Source organism: Bos taurus, chromosome 9 (genome assembly GCF_002263795.3).
Source record: "Bos taurus isolate L1 Dominette 01449 registration number 42190680 breed Hereford chromosome 9, ARS-UCD2.0, whole genome shotgun sequence".
Classification (NCBI taxonomy): domain Eukaryota; kingdom Metazoa; phylum Chordata; class Mammalia; order Artiodactyla; family Bovidae; genus Bos; species Bos taurus.
The window spans coordinates 22820525-22832892 of record NC_037336.1 but is presented as its reverse complement, the minus strand read 5'-3'; the positions used below and the strand labels follow the sequence as shown (position 1 = coordinate 22832892).

Below are 12368 nucleotides of genomic sequence, written 5' to 3'. Positions count from 1 at the left end.
AGATAGCATATTAAAAAGCAGAAATATTACTTTGCCAAAAAAGGTCCATCTAGTCAAGGCTATGGTTTTCCTGTGATCATGTATGGATGTGAGAGTTGGACTGTGAAGAAAGCTGAGCACCGAAGAATTGATGCTTTTGAACTGTGGTGTTGGAGTAGACTCTTGAGAGTCTCTTGGACCGCAAGGAGATCCAACCAGTCCATCCTAAAGGAGATCAGTCCTGGGTGTTCTTTGGAAGGACTGATGCTAAAGCTGAAACTCCAATACTTTGGCCACCTAATGCGAAGAGTTGACTCATTGGAAAAGACTCTGATGCTGGGAGGGATTGGGGGCAGGAGGAAAAGGGGACGACAGAGGATGAGATGGCTGGATGGCATCACCGACTCAATGGACATGAGTTTGGGTGAACTCCGGGAGTTGGTCATGGACAGGGAGGCCTGGCGTGGTGCAGTTCATGGGGTCTCAAAGAGTCAGACACGACTGAGCAACTGAACTGAACTGATCATTTGATAACAACAATAGCTAATATTTATTGAGTGTTTACAATATGGTAGTCACTCCTGTAAGCACTTTATACATATTAACTCATTGAATATTTTCTAGAGTCCCTAATATAAGTACTGTCAATGTCTACCTTTGTCACATGAGGAAACAGAATCACAGAAAGATTTTAAGTCACCCAGGTTCACAAAGCTTGTAAATGAGAGGGGTGAGATTCAAACTCAGATCTCACTCTAGAGTCTGTCTGTGGCTTTTCACTTTAGCAGTTGATTTCTGTCACTTTAAAACATGATTTGTAATATCTATATGATATTCAATCATAAATAGTATTGATTTTTCTTCTTTTCCTTTAATGTTATATTTTTGTGAATAGTTTCTCTGGCCATTAGTGTGATTTTCAAACATAATATTTAGTGACTGCATAATGTTCATTTGTATGAATATTTGCATGAAGCCTGAGTCTGTTTCCAGTTTTTAATATGATAAAAACAGAGTTGTTCTCTGGGCCTGGGGTTAAAGCATCTTTGGGGTTATGGTCTCCCCACCATAGCCATGACAAAGGGCCTTGTCTGAGGAGTCTGTGCCAAGGGAACAAAAGATGCTCCACAGTTTACATAGACAAGAGATAATTGTGATAAACCGATTTCTGGAACATCAAGAGAAATTTGATCATTCTGAACCACCTCCAAAGGCAGGCAAAACAAACCTTTTATGGCCTGTGTCCTGGCTTCCCTACCATCCTGCAAAGAGGCAAATGGAACAAATGAGCAGGAAAATCAGAATATAGGCAAAGAAAATATCAGCGTTGCTTTCCCAGCAGAGTGCAGGCAGCTTTGTGACAAAGATAATTCATACAGAGGAGGGTCTTGGCGATGCCCGGCAGTGGAAGGGGCATGTCTTGATCTTTAAAAATGTGAAAAGCTGAAGCAGAAAGAGAAGACTCTTATTTGCCCAGATAAACGGAAAACAGGGATCAGGAGGCCTGGCACAAAGGAGTCCTGTTAAATTCTGGGCAGAACTTGGCCTGCTGTTTGATGGGGACTCCAGCTTACCATATTTACAGAAATAATTGAAAAGAATCTCTGAAGTTCTAAGAATAAAGCTCAGGTCCAGATCACACTGAAGTCTTGGACTGAAGACTCAGGAATTGGGTCTTTTTAAAATATGGCCAAAGGATATAATAAATCTCTGGTCCTCTTATAAACTCACTGCAGGGGCAGTCTCAATGCAAGTAAAGCACCACTCGTATTTTTGGGAAGGTGGTGTCCTTTAACCCTAGTGGTAACCTTATCAGGATGTCCACATTGTCTTCTTGAGGGCTAAGAAGGGAGGAGGTGCTGTACTTGTAGCCACTGTCACTGCCTCAAGCTTGCATTGTTGGTTCAGCTGTGTTCAACTCTTTGCGACCCTACGTACTATAGCCCACCAGGCTCCTCTGTCCATGGGATTCTCCAAGCAAGAATATTGAGGTGGGTTGCCATGCCCTTCTCCAGGGAATCTTCTTGACCCAGGGGTTTAACCCATGCCTCATGTCTCCTGCATTGGCAGGAGGGTTCTTTGAGATGGATCTGGCCCTCTTTGTGAACATAACCTCAGGCATAAGCCCACCAAGCCAGATGTCATTAGAGCCAAGAATGGGGAAACCATTCAAGTCAATAACATTGATGCTGACCGAACGATGGTAACTAACATTCTCTATTCTATGATATTCTCAATGCACATCTTCAATCCACAGTTCATCAGAAATGAACTGTGTTCATCAACCTTAGCAAGTGCCATATACATACCTTTGTTGAATGGTGAGGAGGACAAGTATGACTGGAATCTTACCAGTTCACACTGGTGGTATACCAAACTACTTGAGGCCAGCATTGAACTGGATTACCATGTCTGACGGATGTCTCTATTTGAATGTCATATAAGGCAGGTTACAGATTGTCAGCTAGTTACTGTTAGTAACAGTGGATAGTGTAGGTCTGTAGGGCCGTGTCACACCACAGCTGAATGGGACTCATTCTCAATGGGCTCATTTAATAATGACCAGTAAAGATGAGACCAGTGATAACCATTAAAGATAAGATTCCATATCTTAGGAAAAACATGACCAGGAGGCCAACAAGGACTCTGACAGAGTTCTTAGTTAGGTTCAGTCAAGAACAAGGTGAAGGTTTAATTTAAATACTATAAAATTTCTACAGCCTCACTTAAATCAGGCAGTTAAACTTCAAAATATTTTTGAATGGATGGAAATTTTTTAAAGGAAACAAGTGATGACATTTTTAAAACGTAGAATAAGATGAAATATGTATATCTTAGGTTTACTTTTCCAGTTTATGTGAAGATTCTGTGATTTTAAAAATAAAACTAGTATCCTTCTGGACAAGGAATTTTTTTTTTTTTTTTTTTAGCAGTTGGTCCTTTTTGTTTATATGTGTGTGTGTGTCTGTATGTATATATATATATATATATTTTTTTTTTCTTATTTTAATTTTGGCCACACCCAGTGATATATGGGACCTAGTTCCCATCCAGGGATCAAACCCAGGCCCTCTGTAGTAGAAGGCAGAGTCTTAACCACTGGACCGTTGAGGAAGTCCTTGGGCAAGGATTTTTTTTAAACATACTCTATAACCAGTAATTAATTGCTTACAAATTGCCTAGTCACTTTTCAGGTTATACAATAGAATTGAGAAGCAAAATACAGTGTTTAGAATTTGTGCTACTAGAGACTGAACAAACTAAAGTTACTCAGCAGTTTTCAGAAACAAATACAGCTTTTGGAAAAAAAATTAAAATTGTACTATAGGAATGTTCCTTATCTATAAGCCTTAGCTGAATATATAATCATTTTTGAAGTCAAGGGTTATGAATATTTTTAATGTTTTTTATTTTGCTACATTTTACCAAATTACTCTCCAGAAAGTTAATATCAATTTACTTTTCCACCAAAGTATGTTGTTTTATCAGTTAGTAGTTGAAAGCTCTTCAAGAGAAAGGCTGTACCTTTTTTGCTTTTATTACTGTGCATCTTGTCAGGTACAGTGTCTCACTTTATAATAGAAAGTCAGTAAATATTTTTGAATAAAGAAAGAAATGTGTTTAACAATGGCTGTTTTAAGACTTTTAAGTAGTTTTTTACCCCTCTGGCTTTTCTTTATATGCTGTATTGCATATGCATGTTTCTACTTAAGAAAGAAATTACCCTCTTTTCATTGCTTTACCTATTTTGAATTACCAGGTATGCAGGGAAGGTATAATTAACCTACAAAGAGTATTACAAAGCTTAATTTAAGGGGTTACAAAGAATCCGACATGACTAAGCAACTAGGCACAGTGTGGTACAGTACAACTATTGTTGTGTTGTTTGGTCGCTCAGCTGTGTCCTACTCTTTGCAACCCCATGGACTGCAGCACACCAGGCTTCCCTGTCCTTCACCATCTCCCAGAGCTTGCTCAAACTCATGTCCATCAAGTCAGTGATGCCATACAACCGTCTCATCCTCTGTCGTCCCCTTCTCCTCCCACCTTAAATCTTTCCCAGCATCAGGGTCTTATCTAATGAATCAGCTCTTTATATTAGGTGGCCAAAGTATTGGAATTTCAGCTTCAACATCAGTCCTTCCAATGAATATTCAGGATTGATTTCCTTTAGGATTGACTAGTTGGATCTCCTTTCAGTCCAAAGGACTCTAAAGAATCATCTCCAACAACACAATTCGAAAGCATTTCTTTGGTGCTCAGCCTTCTTTATAGTCCAACTCTCACATCCATACATGACTACTGGAAAAACCATAGCTTTGACTATATGGACCTTTGTCAGCAAAGTGATGTTTCTGCTTTTTAATACGTTGTCTAGGTTTGTCATAGCTTGTCTTCCAAAGAGCAAGTGTCTTTGAATTTCATGGCTGCAGTCAATATTTGGAGTGATTTTGGAGCCCAAGAAAAATAGTCTGTTGCTGTTTCCACTGTTTCCTCATCTGTATGCCATGAAATGATGGGACTGAATGCCTTGACCTTAGTTTTTTGAATGCTGAGTTTTAAGCCAGCTTTTTCACTCTCCTCTTTCACCTTCATCAAGAGGCTCTTTATTTCCTCTTCACTTTCTGCCATAAGGGTGGTGTCATCTGCATATCTGAGGTTATTGGTATTTTTCCCATCAGTCTTGATTCCAGCTTGTGGTTCATCCAGCCCTGCATTTCACATAATGTACTCTGCATATAAGTTAAATAAGTATGAACTGAAAGTCACTCAGTCATGTCTGACTCTTTGCAACCCCATGGACTGTATAGTCCTTGCAATTCTCTAGGCCAGAATACTGGAGTGGGTAGCCAAGGGATCCAGGGCATTATCCCACCCCAGGGATCGAACCCTGATCTGCACTGCAGACAGATTCTTTACCATCTGAGCAACCAGGGAAGCCCAAGTTAAAGAAACAGGGTGACAATAGACAACCTTGATGCACTTCTTTCCCAGTTTTGAACCATTCTATTGTTCCATGTTCAGTTCTAACTGTTTTCTTGACTTGCATACAGGTTTCTCAGGAGGCAGGTAAGGTAGTCTGGTATTGCCATCTCTAAGAATTTTCCACAGTTTGTTGTGATCCACATAGTCAGTGTCTTTAATGTAGTCAGTGAAGCAGAAGTAAATTTTTTTTTAAATTCTCTTGCTTTTTCTATGACCCACTGGATGTTAGCTGTTTGATTTCTGGCTCCTCTGCCTTTTCTAAGTCCAGCTTATACGCCTGGCAGTTCTTGGTTCATGTACCATTGAAGCTTAGCTTGGAGGATTTTGAGCATGACCTTGCTAGCTAGTACAACTATTATTTCTTCTTAATCACTAGTTAACCACTTCAGTGATGTCCCATCTTGTGTTTTGCCTTCTCCATTATATTTCTGATGTCAATTTTTATATTTTTTGTTTTCAGAAATACTGTTAGGTTCTTCAGATCTACCTGTAAGTTTTGAAAGTCTCATGTTCCCTGGGCATACATTTGATACTTGTTTTATTTCTTTATACATACTTATTATCTATTTGTCCATAATTAAAATCCCTTCCGCTCTGTGGATCTGATTCTATGCCTTGTTCCTGCTAAGCTGCTCACGTATAGGATAACTGTGCCGGCAAGCTCATGCTCTCCTTGAAACCTCATCTGTGGGAGTTCTTCGAGGCCTGGGTGGAAGGTATGATCCTGCAGAGAGGATTATTTGTGAGGCTCCATAAACATGGTGAATTCTAATTCCAAACGTGCACTAGTGTTGACCTGGGATTAGGAATTATCAGGGGTGCCTTTCCCCTGCTCCCCATGCCAGGCTCTGAGTCAAGACCAAGGCAGGCAAGCAGGCTCACCCACTGTCTGCTTCTAGAACATGGGTTTTTTGTTTCCCCAAGTTGTTCATTGCAAGGGAGAGGCAGGGATTCTGACCCAACCTCCTATTTTGCAGGGCCCCAGGCTTTTCCTCTGACTACCAAAATCCCACAAGCTAAAGCTCATACTCTAGACCTTCAAAATGGGAAGAGGCCTTAGGGAAACTCTTTCTTCAGCCCTGGCTTACTAGGAGGCACCGGATTCTTTTCCCGCCAGGGGATTCAGTTCTTCTTCTAACAGTTAAACTATGGGCTTTAATTTTTTTTTTTAATGTTTATTCAGCATATTTAGTCTTTTATACTGAGAGGACTTCTTCTGACATCAGGTCTACAGTATTGGAATTAGATCTTTTGTTTTCTTAAAAGAGAGATCTTTCTAAGGTCTTTCTGACCTACACTCATAGGTCAGTTTAATTTTCTAGGTCACAACCAAGAGCAGAGAAATATGTTAAAAGTAGCAGTAGATACCATTTTGAGTATGGAAGAATGCAGTGAGCTCTATGCCAAGTGTTATACAGGGGTGATTTTATTTAATCAACTATTACCATCACTATTCTGTGAGAGAAGTACTGTCATTCATGTGGCAAAGATGACACCTAAGCTTAGCAAGTTTCTTATGAATTGCCCAGGACCACAGAACTAATTGAAGGCAGGAGGAGAAGGGGATGACTGAGGATGAGATGGTGATGGCATCGCTGAGTCAATGCACATGAGTTTGAGCAAGCTTCGGGAATTGGTCATGGACAGGGGAGCTTGGCATGCTGCAGTCCGTGGGGTCACAAAGAGTTGGACACAACTGAGCGACTGAACTGAACAGGACTAATGGGCTTCCCCAGTGGCTCCGTGGTAAAGAATCCACCTGCAATGCAGAAGATTCAGAAACCCAGGTTTGATCCCTGGGTTAGGAAGATCCTCTGGAGGAGGAAATGGCAACCCATTCCAGTATTCTTGCCCAGAAAATCCCATGGACAGAGGAGTCTGGCGGGCTATAGACCATGGGGTCACAAATGAGTTGGACACGACTGAGCAACTAAACAACAACAAACATAACTAATAAGAAATTTATAATCTTGACCTTGGATCATCATGAAAAGGTTAAATTATGCCTGATGAAATCTTTTTAGACTTGGTACATTGCTATTTTTAAAGGCATCAAAATGTGTAATATATCTTAAATTTCCATTTAAATTGTGTTATTATAGATCAGCATGCTGTTACCCTATTAAAAAGATAAGCATATCAAAGGAGTAGTGAAGGCAATTTAACTTCCTTTCTTTACTACTTTGCCTCCTCAGAGAAAAATTACTCCTAGAATACTTCCCAAGGATTTTCTGAATATCAAATCCCAAAGCGCATTTATTAGCCTGGATGGGAAGGGAAACTTTGGTCACAGATTTTAGAGATTAATTGTGGATCCCTTTTGGTCCATAATTCATCCCAAAACACTTTTCTCCCACAACTTTAGCCAACTGTGTGGTATTTGGTTATAGTGTTAATATATAGTAGTTCTCTTTATGAAAATGTGTTTTTTTAATTTATATACTTTTTTTTCCCCAATTGAGCCTTAATGTTAGAAATCAGACTTGGAAAATGACTTTTCTTAGTAATTTCATATGGTGTTGTTTGAAGTCCTGTCTTCTCAGGTTGCTGCTGCTGCTGCTAAGTCACTTCAGTCGTGTCCGACTCTGTGCGACCCCCAAAGACGGCAGCCCACTAGGCTCTGCCGTCCCTGGGATTCTCCAGGCAAGAACACTGGAGTGGGTTGCCATTGCCTTCTCCATTGTGTGAAAGTGAAAAGTGAAAGTGAAGTCGCTCAGTCATGTCCGACTTGTAGAGACCCCATGGACTGCAGCCTACCAGGCTCCTCCATCCATGGGATTTTCTAGGCAAGAGTGCTGGAGTGGCTTGCCATTGCCTTCTCCGCTTCTCAGGTTAGTGAATGTTTATATTGAACCTTCTTGTGTGTGTGTGACATTGTTTCCTGTTTGGCAGTTTGGGGGTAGATGTTGAAATTGCCATGTCTGTGTTTTTCTCAAGCAAGTTTTCTCTCTCCTAGTCAGCCAGTTGTTTCTCCAAAGTAACCAGTCTTTATCAGTCCAGGAAAATGAAGAAAAAGGTTTCTGGGAAGACACTCTGTCCAAATCCAGAAAAATGGTTTCCCTAGGGTTTTGACTTCCTCTGTGCCAGGCTAGTCATTGAGATCCATGCTGCTGCCTCTGGGACCTCCACTGATGACCTTGACCTTGTAGTCATCTGCCCTCCCAGGTCAGGTTACTTTTATGGCCAGAAACTATAAAAAGAGCAGGAGTTGCCACCACTTTGGAACTTAACCCACCCCTCCCCTGACTTTCATCTCAGGAATTCTGTTTTTTCCTTGTGGGGCCGCCAACTTCCCTAGCCTTGGAAGCTCTTGCCTCAAGAGTAAGGAAGGCCAGGAGTTATGCTCATTAGGGTCTTTTCTGCACCTTCTATGCATGAGGTAAGGCCAGGACAGCAAAAGCCATCTTATAAGTTCTTTTATGAATGAATCCGTAGTAGCAAATAAAGACAGTGCACTGGTTTGTATCTCATTATACCGTAGTCCAGGAGATAGTGGAGGACAAAGGAGCCTGGCGTGCTGCAGTCCGTGGAGTTGCAGAGAGTAGGGCATGACTTAGCAACTGAATAACAATACCAAACCTTATGCTTCTGTGGTACTTTATCTAAGCTAAACTCGGAATCTGTTATGGAAAATGCTTTGGTATTCTTTTGAACTTTTTCATCAAGTAAACTCAGGTGTGTTTCTTAATGCCTGATAGCATCATTTTCTCATTTGTAAAGTGACTTTTAAAAACCTCATAATAGTTATGTCATGCATGTAAACAGCAAAAAAAGCTCAGATTTGTGAAGGGCTTGTGTGACAGTAAGCTTCAGTAGAGAAAAGATTTTGGCTTACCCTTTATTTCCCTGATAGAAGGGTAAATTTGTCTTGTCCCTTCAGAAACTAAATGATGACTCGAAGAGAGATATAAAACTGCAGCAAAAACTCAGTCATTACCTTAGTTTTCTTCCTGGCATTCACTGCTGTCTGTGCACTGGTCCCGCCTCCTCACTTTCTCCTCTTTTCCTTTTTCTTTCTTCCCGTTAGAGCCTCTGTGATCTCTCGAGAGAAGGTGGACATTCATTTTCTTTATAAGAATGTATTCCTTTCAATGCTAGGAAAAAGCATTAGAAAAAAAAATTCTCATTTTGTACTGTCATTTTGTTCCACGTCCTTTAGAAAAGGAGGAGAAAGCAAGATTTTTGAGGCAGAATCTTAGCTTTTCTCTTGGTCTCTAAGCGCCCCCTGTATCACTTCTCTACAGTCATCAGTGTTAGTTTTCAGGATCAGTGGGTAGAAACCAGATTTTAATAACTTCCGTGTCTGAGGTTGGCATGGAGGTGGGACAACTGAACATGCACAGGTGTTACCTGTAACTCCCCCAATTGGTTGTGGCATCCAGATATGAGCATACCTTCAGCTAACTTTCTCCAAGCAACAGATGGTACCTGTGTAAGTGCCCTTTCCATATGCTGGGGGTAGATCCCATTGTATTTGTTTTTCCTGTTTTAAAGTTATACTTGCAGTGTGTGCAGATGATATGTGTTTATAGTCATTTTCTTAAAACAGTACCATAAAATCTTTATCTGACTTGTATCTTCTTTTACTCGCCAACATCATTTTATCCACCCCAATACTTATATATCTCCCATTCAAGTCAGTGTTCCATACATGGGAGCTAAATAAAATACTAAGTAATTTACCAGTTATTAATATATTCTGAATGTGCCAGCACTCTATATGAGTTTATGGAAACAAAATGTATGCCCCATGGTCTTCTTTGTTGTCATCTTAAGGATGCTCTAGTAATATTCTTTAAGGTGTATTAATGTGAGGAGTAGAAAATTATTACATACTTAGATATTAGTAAACTTTCTACAGAAATGTCTGAATACTTTATGAACTTTGCTATATTTCATAATTAAATAAGACATCAAATACTAGATATTTAACGCGCAGAGTCTCGGAAATGATAGGTTCAGTAATCGATCCTTTTTTAAACGTGGACTCAGAAATCAGACAGGTGTGGTATGAAAGCTAAGCCCTTCTACATGCTGACTGTAAGACCCCTCTGAGCTTCTGTTTGTTCATCTGTATATTAATAGTATTAGTTACTTTATGAGAATTGTAATTATAAAGTCAAAGAGTATATGACAGGTGCTTAGAGAAAGATAAATGCTAAGTAAGTGGTTCTTTTCTTTTATCCCTGTGATTATTCCCTCTATTTCTAATTTTGATCATCAACTTCTATTACTCTTGGAGACCTGGTCCCTAGTCTCTGCTGTCTATATACTACTCTAGTTCAACAAGCTATGTTATAAACCTGATATTAGGATCTATAAAGGATCCCAAAAAAGACTAAAATTAACTCCTGTGCTTTTATCACTTCCTGCTCAGGCTGCCATTGCCTACTATGACTGTAACTGCTGAAGTGTAGTTCCAAAGTTTCCAATGAGATCATAAATTCCTTGAAAACGGGAACATCACCTTATATAATTCACAGTGTCCAGAACATTGCTGCATGTCGGCCCAACTATTCAAGGAGAGAATAGCTTTAAAAATTCTAATTCCAGGGGACAGACCATATGGACAAGTAGAAATGGTTAGACTTGTGGAGAACTGGAGAGAGAGAGAGTGAACCAGCTGATTGCTGAGTACCTCTTAAACCCTGGGCTCTGTCAGCCTTCATTACCACGTGAAGTCAGAAGGTAAAAGCAGAGAAGAGAGATAGCAAACTTCAAATATAAAAACATCTTTTGGGGTGATCATTTTTCAGTACAATACTTATTTTTGGAGTGATACATTTGCACTTGTGTCTGTGTGTATGTGTGTGAGCATGTGCACGCACTCAGTTGTGTCTGACTCTGCAGCCCCATGGACGTATCTCGCCAAGTACTTGTTTTTAAAATCATCTAATTGTACTTGAATTTCGTACAAACCCACTCAGGCCCAGACAGTGATCCTGATGTTTATAACTGAATCTGTAAGAGTGATTGCTTAGCAAAAATATTCCTGCTAGCTGCTGCTAAGGTTTTAGCTTTTTTTTATGTGATCTCTTATAATCTACTTTTGCCATATTATAGCTTTAGGTTAATGCAACAGAAACCACATTATTTAGGCTCGTATCTTAGGGGCACAGAGTTCTAATTTGGGGTGAAAATGACCAAATATATTGCTTTCTAAGCTTTATTGCATTTTGCTAGTTCTCATTTTTTTCTACATCTCAAGTTATCAAACATTACAAAAAGGTTAAATGTCTTATTTATAAATATATGCCCTCACATCTTTATTGCCTGAGAAAAATGGAGGGGAGAGTATTTTTGGGGTGATTTTTAAAGAAAAAAATGTGGGCAACCCCTGGGGGTTTCTGATACATCTGTAAGCAGCACCTAGACCTCTGGGACGAAGATGAGCCTGTGAGATGCCAGGCAAACAGAAAAGATAATTTCCATTATCCTCTCAGAATGAGAAAGAATGGGCTCGGGCTCTTTTTTCCATGGCCACTTCCAATGCCTGGTCCTTATTTTCTTGCCACCAGCAGGCAAACATGAAGATGTTGAGAAGGCACGATGTATCTGTCATTTTGATTGTTAAACATGAAAGTAATAGAATGGCAACAGAGACAGTCAGGCGCAAGAGGGCTCTTGGCAGAATGCTATAAATTATTATTATTATTATTTCAATGAACAGTTTCACACCTTTGTTGAGATTTTACAGGGTATATTCTAATGGTAGTTTCAGCCTCACTGCTCTCAGCAGCAGAAGCCTTTCCTTGGGCAAACTAAGCAGACCACAGATTTCAAAAGCAGGTAGAAAGTAAAGCCACACTGCCTGAAGCCAAGTTAGAGGGTGAAGTCCACTCTGCGGGCCAGCTCCTCGCGCACCCTCCTCGTCTGCCCTGGTGTTTCCGACCTGCAGCCCTACCTGCAGAGCGTGGAAACCCTGGGCTTGCCGTTCCTATCTCTGGCCCAGTCTACTGACTTAACTTTGTTTTGCTCACTGGCACCTTTGGGAGTATGTTAAAGTTTTGGATCCTATCCCTAGAAAAATGTCTATCCACTTAGAATTCTGTCTGCAATGTCAGGGCATAGACTGCTCCACCACCACCATGGAACACATAAAGTAAAGCCCACCAGTCCAGACCCATTTATTCAGACTGCATCTTTTTCATGGTACACGAAGACCATGGCAGGAGACAAATGGAGACAAAATATGATAACCTCAACCACCTAAACATACTACACCCAAATCATTTAAGATTCTTTTTGGAATGAAACTGTAAGAGACGTAAAGTCTGGTTGTAGGTCTGTAGCCATGAGCTGGGTTGCATTTAAGACTTCTCTGGGCCTCAATTTCTCTAAAAAGATGGGATTAGACTGAATGTTTTTTGAGATCTTTTCCAGCTCTACAATACTCTCCAGTA

At 40.2% G+C, this 12368-nt stretch overlaps 1 protein-coding gene across 6 annotated transcripts in view; it reads left to right on the top strand.

Moving 5' to 3' along the window:
• Positions 1–12368, top strand: part of UBE3D (ubiquitin protein ligase E3D) — a 179701-nt gene that overhangs the window by 125692 nt on the left and 41641 nt on the right. For 2 of the 6 annotated variants that reach the window (XM_059889651.1, XM_059889655.1), the window contains one exon: positions 7509–7796. The exons of 3 other annotated variants lie outside the window; for them this stretch is intronic. In XM_059889651.1, coding sequence (XP_059745634.1) covers positions 7509–7751 — 243 coding nt within the window. In that variant the 3' untranslated portion in view covers positions 7752–7796. Of the gene's footprint in view, positions 1–7494; positions 7797–12368 lie in introns of those variants that run through there. One more of the 6 variants, XM_059889653.1, reaches the window with a different exon arrangement.